Below are 19,034 nucleotides of genomic sequence, written 5' to 3'. Positions count from 1 at the left end.
CCTGAGGCTGGGCACCATCTACTGGGAAGGACCCTGGGAGACTCCATCCTTGTATCAGTGCCTCTAGGACCTACAGCAGCCATTCTGAACCTACCTAACCCACACTGGAGGCCCAGGAGTGTCAGCTGATTCTTCATAATGGTCATCTTTGATGGCTGGAGGTCTTTCCCCTCACAACTCACTAGTGGATTGTAATGAAAGCAAGTCTCCGAATTCTGCCACACATCCAAGCAGTTATTAGCAAACAGGCCCAGAAACTGTCACGACCTGTCACCTGTTCAGTGGCCCCAGTGAAGCCCCAGCTTGCTGTCCTTGGCACTTTGTTGGAAAGGTTTATTTAAGACAGAACTAATACTATTCTCACAGCTGAACTCAACTCACCTTCTTGTCAAAATCAGATGAACAAGAATCCTTCATATCCATGACTGATCACAGACCCGTTTTGAATCAAGCCACGGCTCTAGGGCTATTGGGCTCAGGAATCTGTCACAATCTCCTCCTGCCAGCATAGGAGTGACACTGTGATACATTTAGCCAAGCCATGTTTTGAATGCTATGTATCTGACCAATACATAATGTACCTATTTCCAGCATTCATTATGCTAATTAACAAAGCCCGGTGTTGGTGGTGTTCACTGGGTTAGAGTTGATGCATCTGTGACTCCTTCCTGGAGGGTGGGGCTCCTGGACAACAACTTTTCTGTGCCACTCCTAGAGTGTGCTTTTCCGTTTAGGATCCTGCCCAGTTTAATCTGAGGGTGTGGATTAAATTTGACTGCCACAGACGCAGCGCATGATCTCTTCAGAAGTTTTCTGAGTAAAGACCATGCCACACCCAGCAATGCTGGAGAATCAGGTTCTGTGCCCAAACCCTCAAGTTCTCAGTGTGTTTGTGCTCCTGCAGCCTTGATCACAGGGGCAGCGACCCTGAATCAGGGGCTGGAGGCCTGTGTGTGTAGCAGGGATAACTCAGTTATTGTGGAAGAAATGAAAGTATTTTCTAGGCAGTCAAACTATGACCATTTATCAGAGAAGAGGAGGAACGATGCTTGCTTGGGTTCTCTATACCTTCTTACAGTCATCAGTATTCTATTAGGGAAATTTTGGGGAATGGAGTAAGGGGTCAGAAGTCTGTTTAGGAAAACTAATTTGGGGCTAACCTTCTGATGCATGGGAGGGCAGAGCTCTGTGTTTATTTGGTGGGCTCTGAGTATCATTCATTGTTTTGTTCTCCCTCCTTCATTTAGCCTTGCATTTATTTATATACTGAACCCCAGTTCTGTGCCAAGAATTGTGCTGTGGGAGTGGGCAATATAAAGAAGGGACTTACAGTGTGTCCAGGAAGCTGGACAGTAACTACCAGGCATGAGGGGAGAGAAAGAAAAGGTCTCTGAATACTGCAAACCCAGAGGAGGGGGACCTCTGACCAGCTGGAGATCTGAGGGAAGCCTTTCAGGAGGCGGTGATGCAGAACCTGATTCTGAAAGAATGAGTAGAGGTCAATCAAGTGAAACAGAACAGGGTTCTAGGCAGAGAGAAAATACATGCAACGACGCAGAGGCCTGACAGCAAGCATTCAATGTGATTCGGGAGGTGGACGCTTTGGAGACAGATTAGGGCATGAGGCTGCCATGAGCCAGATTGCGAGGAACTGAATTCTGACATCCCTGTAGCTCCTGCAGGACCAAAGGTAGGTTTGTCTTTCAGGATGAATACCTGGGGGCTGTGTGGCTGAGGGATGGGAGGGGGCCAAGGTCAAGGCCTGGGTGGGGATCAGCTAAAGCCTAATGGAGTTAGGAGATGTGCTGAGGCTTGAGCTGAGAGGAAGGGTTCAGAGGAGAGGAAAGATTAAAGAACAGTTTAGGGACTAGTCTGAATGGATGCAGAGACTGATGGAGAAGGAGTCAAGGATGACCCAAGAAGTAGATGGTCCTATTAACTGATTTAGAAAGCAGGAGGAAGTGAGTTTGGATGTAGAGGTGGGAATGAGAGATGAGGAAGGTAAGAGAAAGAAGGGCAACATTCTGTCTTTTACCCAGTATTCTCTATGGAGACTTGGCAATCATATTAATAATTAAGACCACCAAGGGGTTACAGCTTTCCTTGTGGTGATTGACAAAGGTACTTCCCAGGACACAGTAATCTCTGTAGATGCTGGTCAGGTGACTTTCTGGGCCTACCAAGGCACTCTACATACATGTACTGAATTTAGTTGAATATTCCATTGGATTAAATTGTGTTGAGACAGGCAAAAACCAAGGATGAACTTAAGACAGCATATTTCCCAGGCTGGCAGACCCAAGGCTCTGTTGCTTTGAGATGGACAGAGTGTATAAGAGGGTCTGCTTCCTATCACAGTTCAGTACATTCTGGGCCAAAAATGAAGTCCTAAACTGATGTGCACCTGCGGGAAGCACCCATTTGTTTCTGAGTAATGAAAGGCACCTATAATTTTTGACATTATGTAAAACAGGACACACATACTGACAAAAATAAGAGTCTCAGACAGAGTGAAAAACTCACCACCGACTCTCCCCAAGTCAGACACTGAGACTACTGAGAGGTAAAGAGCTTCCTCTTGGCATTTCCTAAGGCTACTGCTCTTAGGAAGGGGCAGGCATACCCCTTAGGAAGGGGATGTGACTGAATTTGTATTTGTATTGAGGGACCATAACCCAAATTCCCCAATTATTTCATGGTAAGCTACACACACACACACACACACACACACGTATATTATTTTTCCTTAGGTTATTGGGGTAAGTTGGTGTTTGATTACATGAGTAAGTTCCTTAGTTGTGATTTGTGAGGTTTTGGTGCACCCATCATCTGAACAGCATCCACTGCACCCTATTTGTAGTCATTTATCCCTTGCCCCCCTCTCACCCTTCCCTCCAAGTCCCCAAGGTCCACCGTATTATTCTTATGCCTTTGCGTCGTCATAGCTTAACTCCCACGTATCAGTGAGAACATTCCATGACTGGTTTTTCATCCCTGAGTTACTTCACTTAGAATAATAGTCTCCAGTCTCATCCAGATCACTGAAAATGTATTTCATGGTAAACTGCTTCTTAATGTGGTCATTGGCTTCAGCCTTAGACTTGAGAGCAATACAATACTCTAGAGATAAATATTTCTTTAACTTTTACAGGCTAAATAAGAATTATAATGCATGACCAAAAGTATTTTTAAAATGTTATTCACTTTACATCTGTATTACCTATATGAATATATACAGTATATCTATAGCTATCTCTCTATATATGTATCTACATATGGTGTATCTATCTATCTTTAAAGAATCAGTATATCAATAGATTTGGGTATAAAAAGATTTAAAGTTGGGCGTGGTGGCTCACGCCTGTAATCCCAGCACTTTGGGAGGCCAAGGCAGGTGGATCATGAGGTCAGGAGTTCAAGATCAGCCTGGCCAACGTGGTGAAACCCTGTCTCTACTAAAAATACAAAAATTAGCCGGGCATGGTGGTGGGAACCTGTAATCCCAGCTACCTGGGAGGCTGAGGCAGGAGAATTGCTTGAACCTGGAAGGCAGAAGTTGCAGCGAGCTGAGATTGTGCTATTTTACTCCAGTCTGGGCAACAGAGAAAGCCTCCATCTCAAAAAAAAAAAAAAAAAAAAAAAAAAGAAAAGTATCTGATTTCCCTTGTGACAAAGTCTAAAACCCCATAGTCTGAGCTTTGAAATAAGCAAATGATGATATCATGAGGAGAGAGTGAAAACGGAACACAAACTGAGCAGGTGCGCAACCACTGGTTCTGTGTTGTTGCAGTAGGAGTATATGGTGAGGTCTTCGCAGTGTGGAGGACAAGTCCAGTAATTGCAGAGAGCCAAGTCTACATCTTTCAGATGCCATAGGTGTTCACTTGCCCAAACTGTGTTAAATAACTTTTACCTTCTAAAGAAGGCTATGACAGAAGTTTAAGTGGATCCTTTAGAGAAACATCCCAACATTGCACAGTCTGAGAAGTTCTAGCACCACTGTTCATTCTCATTTCAGAAGTAAAATCAAATGAAAGTGCAACTCAGTATTTTTGGCTGACCTCTATGTCCTAGAACATGGTCAGCCCCGGGGTGGGGGGAGCTTGTCACTTTGATAGCCGAGTTTTCCAGACAGTTCAGTTCACATCTCTTTAAACACAACACCTTTAACATTTTTGCCATGTCAGATGGACAGTATTCTGAAGTACAGCCATGCACCTCAAAAAGACACTTTGACCGATGAAGGACCACATTTGTAATGGTGGTCCCATAAGATTATAATGGAGAATAAAATTATAAGAAGAATCCATAAGATTATAATGGATAATAATAGAAACCTGATACATAGCACTTGATATTGGCATTTCAGATCAAGTAGGGGAAATGATTGATATTCAGTAATGATGCTGGGACATTTGTGTTTTTGTATGAAAAAATATGTGTAAATAAAAGTAGATAGAGCATCTAGTCTTATGTAAGTACACTTTATGATCACACAACAATAAAAGTGCATTTCTCAGAACATATCCTGGTTGGTAAGAGATGCATGGCTATATATTATCCTCTCCTTAGTGTGGTGGTTAGGAAGGAGTAGGGGATTTGAAGCCAAATATGTGGGGTTTAAATTCTTGCATTAACCTTTCCTGACTTTGATTCCTTTATCTGGAAATTGGGGACCTTACTTTATAGCATGCCTGTGAGTTTTAAATTAGGTAATATATGGAAGGTTTTCATGCAAGCTTGTCTAATCCGCCTGTTGTTGTTGTTGTTTTGTTTTGTTTTAGGCTTTTAGTAGTCTGACAGCATGGTTTTTAGTTTCTGTCTTTAGTGATAAGTGGAAAAGAGTGATGAGGAAGGGGCTTTACTGGCCCAACCAGAGACAGAAACTAAGAACCCATGACTGTATTCTCTCCCTTGGACACCCCTGCTAGTGTTGGGTAAATGGTAATAACCATTTATAAATAACTAGCTCTTCATTAGGACAAATACCTAATGCATGCAAGGCTTAAAACCTAAATGACAGGTTGATAGGCGCAGCATATCACCATGGCACATGTATACATACGTAACAAACCTGCACAAAGGTTTGCACATGTATCCTGGAACTTAAAGTAAAATAAAATAAAATTTTTAAAAAAGGTATATAAAAACTAGCTCCTAATAATAATTAAAAACAAAATTTAATCATATCTCGATGTCTCAGGCTGTCAGCCAGCCCTCTCCTGTAGCATGGGGCTTATTTGCCTCCAGACTCTGCAATATGGGCTATTTCCTTCACCTTCCATGTCACAGGGAATTTGAAAGGAACTGAAGACTGAGCAGGGGCAAAAGAGGCAGCACTGACCATCAGGAAATGGTGTGGCAAGTCTGGTCTTATCCAGAATGGCATCCAGGGGAGAACAGTTTGCTAGAAAGGAAAATCAGATAATATTAGTAATCAATTGAGTCGTGGCAGCTGCCAACAAGTGGCTGCCTATCAAATGTTGAGGACTGCAGAGGATAAATCGCTGTCTACATTTTCCAATGAGGCAAGGGTCTCTGAGGAGTTAAGAGATGTGGGAAACTCACACAGCCCTCGAGTGTCCCAGGAGCTTTGCTTTCTTCAAGCCAATCTCCAGTTCCTTAAGTGACTCCCGAGTCATAGGTTCACAACCCTTCACTGAAGTAGTCCCTTTGGTGCCCTCAGTATGACACCCAATGTCTTACCAGCTCTAGTTTTATACCAGGGAGCTGGAATAGAGTTGCAAGAAGCTTCTGGGTTCCACCTTGCATCAGAAACACGTTTTTCAGGCCTAGGAAGAGCCTGTGTCAAGGGAGATGGGGCTATTGTGGCAATGGTGAGTACCCAGTGACAGTACACTCAACCTCATAAAAATAAACATCTTCCTTTGCAGGTCTGACACCCCTAGAAGGAACTCAAGACACCTTTACCAATTTTCAGCAGGTTTATCTCTGGAAAGGTGAGCTCCATGGTGGAAGAGGGGGGTTAGCAGGACGCTGATTACATGAGATTGTCTGGCACCACCTCCCATTCACAGGGCACTCTATTTCCGTAGAGGAATAGGTAGAGAGTCAGTTTCCAAATGCATACTTTCTGTGTAATAGAAGGGCTCCAATTCATCAGATAAGATACCAAAGTCTAAAAGAAAAATGAATACTGTGGAAACCCAAGAAGGAATGGAGGGAGGAAGCACTAGGTTCCCGTGAGATAAAGTTTGCTGACCACAAGACACTCTTGTTCCTAGGAGGGGAGTTCAGGGCCATTGCAAAGCACAGGAGGCATTTATCCAAGGGGACTCAGCCCCATGTGCCTTTCACCCTGAGGCCCAGGGACTGGGGACAGGACCCCAGGCAGGTAGTGCTCTGAACTCCTGCTCAGAGATAATGGTACTGTGGGACAGAGTAGGGGCAAAATGGAGAGTCTGACAACATGCCCACTTGGCACTTCCCTTCTGCTTCTTTGTCCTCCTTCGAGTTTTCTGAACGTTGACCAAGTGCCTACTCAGACCCAGGGAAAATGAAAGGCATTTAGGAGAGAGATGAGAAGCACATTCCTGACTCTTGAAGGGTTCTGGCCTCAGGAGGGAGCAGATAGAGCAGTGGCCCATCACAGGTCATGGCCATATGTACTGGGTGAGAGGCATGAAAAAAGGCCCCTGACCCCATATTACCTCCTTCCTGTTCCCCTAATCTGTCCTCGCTGATCTTCAGTGTCCCGAGAGAGGATTGGTGATTTGCTTCTATATGCTGATAAACTGAAGGAGCAGAAAGGCACAGACTTGGAATGACAGGATGTGGATCCTGGTCCTATCAATCCCCACTCGTGTGCCTGGGAGCCCATGGACCAGCCCCTCATGCCCAGATTCCCCATAGGTAACATGCGATACAGATGTCACTGGCCTCAGAATTGCCTGAGCAATGGTGCATCAATGCACAAAACAGTGCTGTGCATATAATACCTGCTGAGTGATGTTGGTGGGGGTGGTGGTGATGAAGAGAACATGGAAGGCAGAAGAGGAGGAGGAGGAAGAGGAGAAGAGGAGGGGGAGGAGAAAATGAAAAGGAAGGTGTTTACCATCATTTTCATTTTAAAGAGATAAAATAAGATTATGTACTTCTTTTCTCATTTAATAATACCTATAAGGTATAATCTGAAGAGGGGGTGATATTTTATTCATTTTCCAGGCAAGGAAAATGAGACTTGGAGAGGGTATGTGAAATGCCCATGGGAGGCCTGGGAGATCCTGGGGTCGAGACAAGACACTGGTACGAGGTCCCAAGTCCAGCACTTCCTAGTTATCAGAAATTTCTGATAAAGTGTTAGCTGATGAAAAATCAGGGACTTACATTTCTCCAGGACATTTGCTACACTACAGGGAAGTGCCTTAAGCCCTGCCTAATACCTGTGCCACCATAGCCTCACTCACTTTCATGGAAGACCTGTTCCTGATTGAACATTTAGTTACATTTTTAAAATTTCTAATTCATTTACTGGACACTTGAGTGGTCTGGGATAAATTATTTTGCCTCTCTAAGTCTCAGTTTTCTTAAGAGTAAAATGGAAATCTTGTTCTCTACCTACATAGGATGTTATAAATAGCAATATTTATGAGCATATTTTGTTAACTTGAAAGGGCTTTGCATATGTTAATAGTTTCAATATCAAAGATAATGACTGTTCTATCATTGAGAGGTTGGATGATGTTCTGTATAAAAAGAGTGCAGACCTATGTCAGGGCATCTGTTGCAGATCTTATCTAAGGCACCTGGCTTTAGGCTCTAATTTTTCTCACATTACTACTACCATTTTGTTGACCAGTGGAATACTACCCCTTCTCCCCAATATTGCAACAACTCTTTTTTTTCCTCCTAGATTCTGACATGGGGTCTCGGCCCGAGTCTATGGGATGTAGAAAAGACACAGTGCCAAGGCCAGCATCTCCAACAGAGACAGGTACCAACCCAAAACCTTCTTACATACTTGGGTGTCTGAGTGCAGAGACTAAATGGGTGCACCAAGAGTTTAATGAATGAACGGAGGTATTAACATCACTCTATTCTGTATCTATGGACTCTACTTTAATCTTCTAACCCAGTTATCCAGCTTATAAATATGGGAAGCTCCTCAGATGGGCAATTGGCACAGAAAGTAAGGCAAAACCACTGCAAATTCATCAGTGTTACTGGAAATGAAGACAGCCATAATAACAAAACCTGAAAAAAAGAAACAAAGAGCAAGGTTCACCTGACTGTGGCCAATGGGCTTCGCTTATGTCAACCTTGAAGAGTATAAACAAAGTGTAAATATTCTGAAATTGTTTAATGAATGATATGTCTATTAGAATCTTTTCCATGTCATGCATACAGTGAAAGCTATGATTCCAAACATGAATAGGAACAGTACATATGTACTGTCTGGGACTTCTCTACCTCCAGAGTCTGTGATTATTATTACTGAGGTGGCACTAAAACTCAGAGAGAGAGGGAGATCAGCTGCTCAATATGGGCTCAGCAAGGACCAGGAGGCAAGACATCCACCTGTGGTCTGCGGGGTGTGTGTGTGTGTGTATTTGCATGCATGGACATACTGTAGGAATAGAAGTAGGAGCAGAAGGAAAGAAGGAAGGGGAAGGGAAGAAGAAGAGGGAGAGCCAGATCAGACTGCAGGCACAGGAAGGCAGCATGGTACAAGGGAAAAAACATCACATTACAGAGCAATACTAGAGCTTGAACCACAATTCTGCCACTGACTACATGCCTTAGTGCACGGCCATGGGTAATTTGCTTCCCTGCTAACAGCCTTGGATATATGTGTAAAATAATTTTGTCTACCTCTTATCCCATTAGATAGAAAACACTTGGCACAGTGCCTGGTACTTAACACATGCCTAAAAAATGCCCAGCACCCTGCCCTCCCTTGCTTGATTAGGCATTGTGTTTGTGATCCTCAAACTTGGCTGTGCCTTTGAGGGGCAGCCACACAGCTCATGATAATGTAAATGTGCATGAGTTAGTGGCACTTGGGAAGGTTCTGTCAAATCCATCATCACACACTACTTTAGGGCAGCATCTGCAAAACTCTCACATGATTCACACAGGATGCTCCCCCCACCCCTGCTTTCTTCCCTCTCCCCTAGAAGGGGAGCTTGGCCCCCCACTGGAGACATTGCGGGGAGTCAGGGTGAATAGACAAGGCTCAACTCAGTTTTCCCTTTCTTGGTTGATTGCATTCCTGGGCTCAAGGAGATAAAGTGCCTGGAGAATAAATTGCATTGAGTCCAAGCCCAGTGGCATCTCCACGTGCTCGTTTACTTGGAGGGTGCTTCTCAGGGTCCATGAGAATGGCCTCTCTGATTCAGAGGACAGTGAGGAATCTTCCCCTTTGTGTACCAGGTTACTCCCATCAGTCTCAGTATTTGAGACAAACCCAGGAAGCCAACGAGAGTGATTGGTCTCCTTGCTTTTAAGGAGAGCACATAGTTTTAAGAGAAGTAGGAAATGACTTTATCTAATATGGCATGTAAACCAGGTATAAGATGAAGTGGCTGCAGTATTCATTCTTTCATCCAGCAGACATTTTTGAGCACACGTGGCTGTGGCCTTGGACATTCACAGACTAGTGAGAGTTCCATGTGCCAATCACCGCATGACAACGTATCAAGGAGTGCAATGTGGACAGGTGTTAGGTGCAGTGAGAATGCAGGAGAAGGAATGCTAGCAGCCTGCAGGGGTCAGGAAGGGTTTCTCAGAGGAGGCCAGAAAGATCTGCCAGATGCTCCCAGGTACACCTGAGGAAAGGTGTTCCAGTTAAGGGGAACACCTGTGCTAAGGCTCCAAGAGCAGGTGTGCCTTCAGTCCTGCTGCCTTGTTTCTCTTCCCTTATGCTGCTGTCCTAAGGGGCAATCTGTGATCTCCCTGAGCTCCTACTTTGTGCCAGGCATGGTTCAATGGGGAGACCTGCATGGGGACTGGCCATTATACAATTACGTGAGATGAGGGCTGGGGAGGCAATATGGTCTCTGAGGTCTTTGCCCGCTTGTGCCAGGCATGGTTCAGAGAGGAAACAGGCATGGAAACTGATCATCATACAATCAGATGAGATGCAGGCTGGGGTGGAAACATGGTCTCTGGGGTCTCTGCCAGCACCAGACTTCTGATCTTGCCAAGTACTCATAAAACCTTTATCCTGTCCAGTGGTTCTTTCTAGTGAAGAAGCTCAGTCTCCTTGAGCCTGCTTTATGGAGTGTGGAAAGTGGCTGCTGACAAGCACTAACAAGGAAAGTGCAGTGCCCAAGTCCACAGCAAAGTGGAGGTGTATGTATAGGGGATGTAGTGCCCCTTATACAGAGCCCTGAATGAATGGACATTTCAAACATTCCCTAGCTCATCTCCCTGATCTGCCTCATGCCACCATTGTACATCCCCCTGACGACAGAGCCCTCCAAGGATACAGAGCTGTCCCCACTGGGCCTGGGTGTTGGGACCCTTGGCCCTGTAGAATCTCCTTATAGAGAACCACAGGACATCAGAGCAGGAGGGATCAAAGCTGATCCTCGAAGCACAAGCTGCACTAGCTGGGTGGGAGAGGAGGGTGTAATGGAGCTTGAGTCAACAGAGGGAAGAGCATGAGCAATTGCACGGGGACTGCACACAGCGTGGTGATGAGCTAGAGAGTTAGCAGGGCTGTTGTGCTGCTGGAGTGCAAATCAAGACAATCTGAGGTGAGGCTCAAAATGCAGGTAGAGCCCAGATTAAGAAAAGAACCTGGATTTCTGTTCCATAGGCAGTGGGAACCCAAGGAAGAGCTGGGATCATGGCATATGAATACCTGAAGAAAGATTCAGGGAATGATTGAGCTAAAACTTTCAAGTTTGGGTTAAGTGGAGCTGAAAGCTGACTTTATAGATGAAGACTACCATTTGGGAGAGAGGCTGGACTTCCATGTGACTTCAGAAGACAGAAAAGAGGATTAGTGGCTCAAAGTTACAAAAAGAGGACTTGACTATACAACTTCCTAATGATGGAGTAGGCTGCTGTGGTCAGCACAATGTTGTCATGTGGAGCTATAGAGGCATTTGCCAGAGGTCTCCAGGGAAAAACTTCCGCATTTGGTGAAAAGGTAGACTAGATAACTTCCAAGACTTTATCCAAACCCAGATTCTAAGATTTTGCCATCCCATAAATTTTAGGACTTCCTGGGGCCTTCTGAACTATTCCTGTCTGAGCAGACTCTCAGCTCTACTGACTTCAATCCTGCTCTGGTTTCACACAGCATAAAAATGTCTCTGTCTCTATCTCTGACTCTCTCTCTCTCTCTCTCTCTCTCTCTGTGTTTCTTTCTTGTGTTTTCCTCATATTCACTAGAGATAAAGGTGCAGGAAATGGACCCTCTGCTTCTTTTTCAGGTTTGACAACAGATCTTTTCTCCCCTGTGGACCTTGACCAGGTCATTGTCAATGGAAATCGATCACTGCCCAGCCAGAAGCACTGGCTTTTCAAGCACCTGTTTTCAGCCCAGCAGGCAAACCTGTGGTGCCTTTCTCGTAAGTATACTTAGACCTCATCCTTCTTCTTTCAGACACTGTAGTCAAGCATCACAGACCTAGTTTGGCAACTCCTGAGAAACATATAAGGTCAAATATTTTGTCATAACTCAGGGATCACTGCACTCTTAGTACCATGGATGATATAAAAGAAAGATAACACATAACCCCTATTTTCTAGAAGGTTACAATGTAATCTCTACTCTGCTCCCAGAGCCTCTCTTCATCCACCTGTTTCTCCATCCATCCCATCCATCCATCCCATCCATCCATCCATCCGTCCAGCCCTCTGTCCATCCATCCATCTGTCCATCCATTCCATCCATTCATCCATCCATCCATCCATCCATCCATCCATCCATCCATCCATCCATCCATCCGTCCATCCATCCATCCATCCATCCATCCATCCATCCATTCCATCCCATCCATTCATCCATCCATCCATCCATCCATCCATCCATCCATCCATCCATCCCATCCATTCATCCATCCATCCATCTATCCATCCATCCGTCCATCTATCCATCCATCCATTTGAAAGTTATTAAGTATGTGTTATGTTCAAAGCTTTGTGTTTGATTTTGGAGATGAAAGAGAACACCCAAAATGAATCAAATCAACCATGTTCCTAGCCTTTGGGGAGCTCATATATACCAGGGGCATAGGCTGACTTGGGCAGAGGTACAAGGAGACCATTCACAAAGTTCACAGTTTTTACAGTCCCATGGCCTCTGGTCTGCAGATCTTGACTCCCTCTGAGATGGCCATGGGTGGATCCAATGGAATATTACTCTTTTGCCTCTTGTATTGCTGAGTTTGAGGTTTTCCCCTTATGCCTTTGACTCTCCCTTTATTCAGGAGCACATATCTCCCTCCTCAGCTATCAGAGCCCCAGGGCTTTTGCATGGGCCTTTCAGACTGGATGATCATGACAGTCTCAGGCCTCTTCCCTAACTAGGAGACATCTGCACCAGCCATTCCTCCCACCCCAGATAATCCTGTAGAGATTATTCTCCTCTGTAGACCATGCAAGAACTAAAATCACACTACTGTCTTGCCTGTAGGTTGTGTGCAGGAGCACTCCTTCTGTCAGTTTGCAGAAGTAACAGAGAGTGCATCCTTGTACTTCACCTGCACCCTCTACCCAGAGGCACAGGTGTGTGATGACATCTTGGAGTCCAATGCCCAGGGCTGCAGATTGATCCTGCCCCAGAGGCCAAAGGCCCTGTTCCAGAAGAAAGGTGAGCACTTGGAGGGATCTGCATAAACTGTATTTCCAATGTTCTGCTGGCTCTATGGTTTTAGAAATATCCAGGTTAGTTTCTTATTTAAAAAGCATTTTCTTTATACTTTTATTGGTTTCAAGAAGATGGGAACATGGATCCAAACTTTCAGGTTAGAATCAATAAACTACTGCGTAATTGTCTCAGTTTATACAAAAAATATGAAACAGGATTATTTGGGGCAATATTTCAATGCAGAAGTAGGCTTTAAAAAAATAAAATCCAAAATGTTTATTCATACTTAAAACTAATTTCTTCTTCTTTTAAAAGTAAAGTTATTCATGTTCCTTGTAGAGATGTGAAACCATTTAGAACTGCATCAAATTGACAATAGAAAATAATACTCTCCTAAGAGAGCCACCTTTAATACCTGCATCAGAATTCCATTTGGCTGTATATTACACAGAATGTCAGCAGCAGTGACTTTAACAAGATAGAAGGTGATTTTCTCTCCCAGTCCATTAATGATGCCATATTTTTGGAGATTTTTTAACCCCATACAGTCTGTTTTCTCCAGATGTTGTCACCTTTCATTTACTGTTCTATCCTCATCGGTGGAGGCCTTTATCAGATGTCCAGTGACCCTTATTTTTCCACTCCAGTGTCAAAGGGGTCCACAAGCTGACTGGGCAGCCCCAAATGTGTGGTGGGAACTTGTCGACTCTAGGTTTCTCTGAGGTATAATCCTGTTGGGTTGCCCTTTGGGGAATTCCTCACGCCAGTATTTTTAGGTTCCTCCTTCAGAGGAGTTTCTCAACACCTGGCCTTGGGGCATGAGCCTGGCTGCTGGTGGTTTGGGCACCAAATAAATTTGGAAAATGTCGGTGGGGGACACCTCAATATTCATTATGCAGACTGACTTGAAAGAATCTCCTACTTTCAGTGAAGTGCTCATGCCATGGACTGTACCTGATGCACCCAAGAGATCCTCTCTTCTGTCCTCTTGAGAAAATGAACCTTCTATCTTCTTCCATGGTGGGGAGGGGGCTTTTGTCAGCTGTGGAGAGCAGAGGAGAGCATCTAGAGACCAAATAGCTCCTTAAAGAGATTCCAGCCAGTACTTCTGTTTGGGCCACCTTCACCCCCAGGGCTACCATACTTAAACCTTGTGGGATTCCAGAGGGCAGATGACATTGCTTCTTGGTTCTTCCCACAGAAAAGTTGAGTAGTTTTCTTGGTCTATTAGGCCTATTTTTATTCCTCCATATGGTTTCTAGCTTCCAACATTTTGTTGCTGTGTCCCCACTTTAAAAAAAAAAAAATCTTTGTCCTTGTGGACTTACCATCGTTTTAGTGAGATTTGGGATAGGAACTGAGAGTTAATATGAATTTAATATGTCATCTTTAATTAGAAACTTTCAGTCTGTGTTTTACTCATTTGTCCTCATATTTTCATTACTATAGCAAATCTCTAAGTAATGAATTTTCTTTCTTCCTCTATGTAGTTATACTGGAAGATAAAGTGAAGAACTTTTACACTCGCCTGCCGTTCCAAAAACTGATGGGGATATCCATTAGAAATAAAGTGCCCATGTCTGAAAAATCTATTTCTAATGGGTAAGCTACTTGTGTCTCACCCCTAATATTTATTATTAATAATACTTCCTTGAAGAAGGTGACACAATCATAGCTAAAAACAGAAGCATACCCAGCACTTTGGGGGCCAAGCCAGGCGGATCACGAGGTCAAGAGATCGAGACCTCCTGGCCAACATGGTGAAGCCCCGTCTCTACTAAACATACAAAAATTAGCTGGGTATGGTGGCGGCACATGCTACGAGTCCCAGCTACTCGGGAGGCTGAGGCAGGAGAATCGCTTGAACTTGGCAGGTGGAGGTTCAGTGAGCTGAGATTATGCCACTGCACTCCAGCCTAGTGAGAGAGCAAGACTTTTGTCAAAAAACAAACAAACAAACAAAAAACAAAAAATAAACAAACAAACAAAAACTATAAAACCCAAAGCTAAGGGGGTAAAAGGTAATAAGGAGGTAACCATATCTGAAAACGTTAGCTAAGGTAAGTTACTGATGGTAAACACAACATTTAGCCTTGAACTACTAGCTGGATGATGAAAGAGCCACTGAGCTACATCTCATTATTTAGTGTAAATTATCAAGTATGGTAATAAAGTTGGTTCTCAAAACCTCCCATCACAGTACTCAGAATCTGCAGAGCAAGTAGAAATTTTAATAGACTCATAGGCATATAAATAATTTTTATTTTTTATTTATTTTTTAAATTTATTTTATGGTTGAATTTTTTGCTTAGTCATTATTTAGTTGTTTTAATTGAAGATGATGTCTCTCCTAGTATTGTCTGTGGATCTTACCCCTTAGAATCACCCGGAGAGATGAATGTGTATTCTAATGGGTGATGTCCACAGATCTGCACTCTTGGGTCCTGTTTATAAACTGCATCCTTGGGTCCTATTTCAAACCTGCTGAATTAGCATTTCTTGGGATGGAGTTCAAGAATCTGACCTTTAAGGAAGCTTCCCCTAGTGATTCTTTTATACTTAAAAATTCAAGGGTCATTCATTCACGAACCATTGATCTGTGAAGTGCTCTTGAGTTATGAGTTATGGCACTGAACCATGTTGCTGATGCTTAAGATCTACTTTTGAAAATGGGGGTAAAAAGATGAGGCAGGCTGATCTGTCTCAAGATTCAGCTGGACACCACTGTGCTGATGGGAGGGGTGGATGAAAAGGAGGGTTGGAACCAGGGATCAGCCTGACCGTGGAACTGGGATGGGAACTAGGGGAGTAGATTGTGCGTCTAGACTCAGGGAAATGTATTTGGCTGGGATAATGCATGGTCCAGACTGGATGTTAGAAATGAGCTTCCAAGATGGGAAAAGGAAGTGGTAAGTGGGCATGTTGGCAGAGAACTAAGAGACGGAAAAGCAGAGAGGTGACTTGCAGGCATCAGGGCACAGATGCTGCCAATGTTGGAGATGCTGCCCAGCAGATAAAAGCATCATCACTGGGATGAGACTTGGGTTCAGGGAAGGAGAATGGCAATAACTAGGCAGGATTCCCCCACCAAGAAGGGACTAGGGGTTTGAGAAAGCTCTCAGGAGTCAAGAATGAGTGGTCAGACTGGAGCAGAGTGGTCAGGGCAGGGGAAGCTTGAAATTGAGCCCAGGAACATTGGTTTGGAGCCATTAAGTCCCTCCTGCCATGAATAGCCCTAGAAGCTGAGGGTGGGGCTTAGTAGCTACATTGAGTGGATAAGAAGGTCAGTTTTGAGAGAGCCTGACTGGATGGGCTGACCCAGTAAACAGAAATGCATTGGTAGAGTGTAATTATCCAGGTTGTACAGTAAGAGGGGAAGTGAAGAGGAGCACAGGCTCAGCTCCTGCTGCTTAAACAGGCCCCTGACAGGGTCACCCTGACTCTAAGTCCATGAACTCTCCTCTTTCTAGAAATGCCTTCCCTGTTATTTCTTTATTTTCCCAGCGTCCAAAGCTAAGACTTTCTGCTTGCCTGAAAGGACTGAAGGAGTACATTCTGGATCCTGGGTTAGCTTGGTTGGAGCCTGGCACATAATAGACACAGAATATGTGCATGATGAATGAATGGGTGAATAAACAATTAATAGCAGGACAGTATTACTCCAGAGAGGAATAGAATCTTGTTTTCAGAAAGAACATCAAAGCTAAGAGTCCACTGATGCACATTGACCAAAACATCCCCAGTTTAAGTAGGGGGTGAAAAAAAGCTGGTCCCCAAAAGCAAGAATGACTACAATCAGCCCACCCAGTAGGTCCTGGGCCGCCAATGAAAACCTTCAGGCCTGCTCTTTCTCTTCCTATGCAGGTTCTTTGAATGTGAACGACGGTGTGATGCGGACCCATGCTGCACTGGCTTTGGATTTCTAAATGTTTCCCAGTTAAAAGGTAATAATAGTAACAGCTCCCTCTCCCCTGCTCACAGCACTCTGCAGTTTAGAAAACACATTCACATCTATGCTCTTATCAAACCCTCAGCATCTCCTCTCTGTAAGTAGGGAGAAGCAATCCTTGTTCACAGATAAGGAAGTGGGGGCTTGGAGAGGGCAACTGGCTAGTAAATGTGGTAGCTGAGACATGGCTCTTAGTCCAGCAATCATCACTTTACATGTGCAGTTCTCTCTGGCCAAACTTCCTTCCTTCCACTCTTGGCTTAGCTATCTTTTGTTCATCTTTCAACACTTGGGTCAAGCAGCTTGATGAACTTTGGATCCATTTGTGTGATATGTATTTAATGCTTGGTTCATTCCCTTACCAGTGTGTGATTCTGGAAAAGTCACTTAATCTCCCTGAGCCTCTATTTCCTCCTCATCTGTATATAGGGCTACCAAAACTACCTTCCTCATAAGGTTATGTAAAGACCAAGTGAAGCAATACCAACAGAGACCTAGCATAGCCCTGAGCACATGATAGGTACTTGATAAGTATTAGCCACCTCTATCCCTTTGCTCTTAGATCAGAGGCTCCTTGAGTTCAGATACCAGGGTTTTCAGCAGTAGCTGAGATAGTATCTGAAATATAGTGGTATATCCCAAATGTCTGCTGAACAATGAACTTGCAGAATTTTTCTCATTTATTAGACTCTTCCATTGTATTCAGTTTCCTGATTGTGTTTTTTTTTTTCTTTTTTTCACCCCAGTAGGAGAGGTGACATGTCTCACTCTGAACAGCTTAGGACTTCAGATGTGCAGTGAGGAGAATGGAGGAGCCTGGCGCATTTTGGACTGTGGCTCTCCTGACATTGAAGTCCACACCTATCCCTTTGGATGGTACCAGAAGCCCAGTAAGTAGCTTTCTCTTGACAGCTATATGGGCATCTTTAGTTAACTATTTCCCAGTCATGCATTAAAACTATGTTCTTGGGTTGGTGAGTAGATTAGTCAAGATTCACTGGGTTCAAGCAACAGAAATGGATTTTGTTTAACTTAAGCATACAAGAAACTTATTGGAAGTCTGCTCATTGACTCAAAGTAAGGATGAGCAAGTAGGTCTCAGTAAAGATGGAAATGGACCATTTCCATGGACATATGTAGCAGAAACAAATGGACAACTTCTTCAGTGTGCCATGATCATCATTAATCTGCTTCATAGGGTTTAGTAGTTATATTCAACCTTTAAATTAGAGGGGGAGAGTTTGGTCCCACCTGGGCTTAGTCAATACACTGCCAGAGGGAGAGTGAGGCAGCTTGACAGTCCCAACAAGGCTGTATGCACTAGGATAGGAGATGTTCCTCAAACAATAGTGAAGGCATTGTTGCTGGACAGGGAAAATCAATAGGTGTAGACTCTAGCACGTTCCCTTGGTTTTCTTACCTTGACGATCAAGACAGTGTAGCACATGGTAGTCCCATGGAGGAAAACGGGGACAACCAACGTGTATTTGACAATGCATATAGAGTTAGGACTTCAAGGCCAAGGCAGCATTGACCCAACATGGGTCCTTAAGGTATGATTCTGATTATATCTGGGCACGTTTTAGGAGCTCAATTTGAAATTGATGAAGGAATGAATGAATGGCATTTACAGTGTGACATAAAAGCTCCTGGACTCGGATAAGGAGACATTAGCGTTATTCAAACTCTGCCATCTACTTACTATGGGTTTGTCTTTAGGAAAGTCACACCATTTCTTCAGGTTTTCCGTTGGTGAAAATAGTGAATGAGACTCACTGTGATTCTGTCACCGCTTACATCACAGGTGTTTATGGTATGGGTAGATTTGGGGAATATTCGGCAGCCACATGGAAACTAGACATCTTCACCCTGTGTCCCAGAAGCAAATTCACAAAGATGCCCCAGACCCAAAAAGATGAAACACCCTGTGTTCAGTTAGGAGGAGTCAAATTAGAGAGAGAGGCTGAGCTGAGGTTTAGTATTTCCAACTTCTCCCACTAGTGGCTTCCTTGTTAGTTTCAGAGTAAATATACGGTGAATTCTGGCTCTTATTTAGCTTGCCCTGGAAAATAGAGTCATGGACCATCTGATATGGAAGGGGTCCTCGAGATCCCTACCTTTGACCTCCACATTCTTTTTTTTTTTTTTTTTTCAATGACGTGATCTCGGCTCACTACAACCTCCGCCTGCTGGGACCATCTCTAAGTTTCTTTTCATCTGACTGCACAGATCATTAACTTTTTCTAGCATATATTCTGTGGGGTCAGTCTGGGGACTCGACTCAGGAGTTTTGACCAGAAA

The 19,034-nt window shown here is 43.9% G+C and overlaps 1 protein-coding gene across 1 annotated transcript in view; it reads left to right on the top strand.

The window, feature by feature from the left end:
- The window catches only part of TG (thyroglobulin), a 272,792-nt gene that overhangs the window by 89,282 nt on the left and 164,476 nt on the right, over positions 1-19,034 (top strand). The window contains exons 28-34 of the mRNA XM_011938150.1: positions 5,895-5,960; positions 7,874-7,954; positions 11,406-11,543; positions 12,611-12,787; positions 14,275-14,386; positions 16,649-16,728; positions 17,480-17,623. Coding sequence (XP_011793540.1) covers positions 5,895-5,960; positions 7,874-7,954; positions 11,406-11,543; positions 12,611-12,787; positions 14,275-14,386; positions 16,649-16,728; positions 17,480-17,623 — 798 coding nt within the window. The remainder of the gene's footprint in view (positions 1-5,894; positions 5,961-7,873; positions 7,955-11,405; positions 11,544-12,610; positions 12,788-14,274; positions 14,387-16,648; positions 16,729-17,479; positions 17,624-19,034) is intronic.

Source organism: Colobus angolensis, unplaced genomic scaffold, assembly GCF_000951035.1.
Source record: "Colobus angolensis palliatus isolate OR3802 unplaced genomic scaffold, Cang.pa_1.0 Scaffold17, whole genome shotgun sequence".
In the NCBI taxonomy this organism is placed as follows: domain Eukaryota; kingdom Metazoa; phylum Chordata; class Mammalia; order Primates; family Cercopithecidae; genus Colobus; species Colobus angolensis.
The sequence above is the reverse complement of the archived record's forward strand: the minus strand, read 5'-3'. Positions and strand labels throughout refer to the sequence as shown.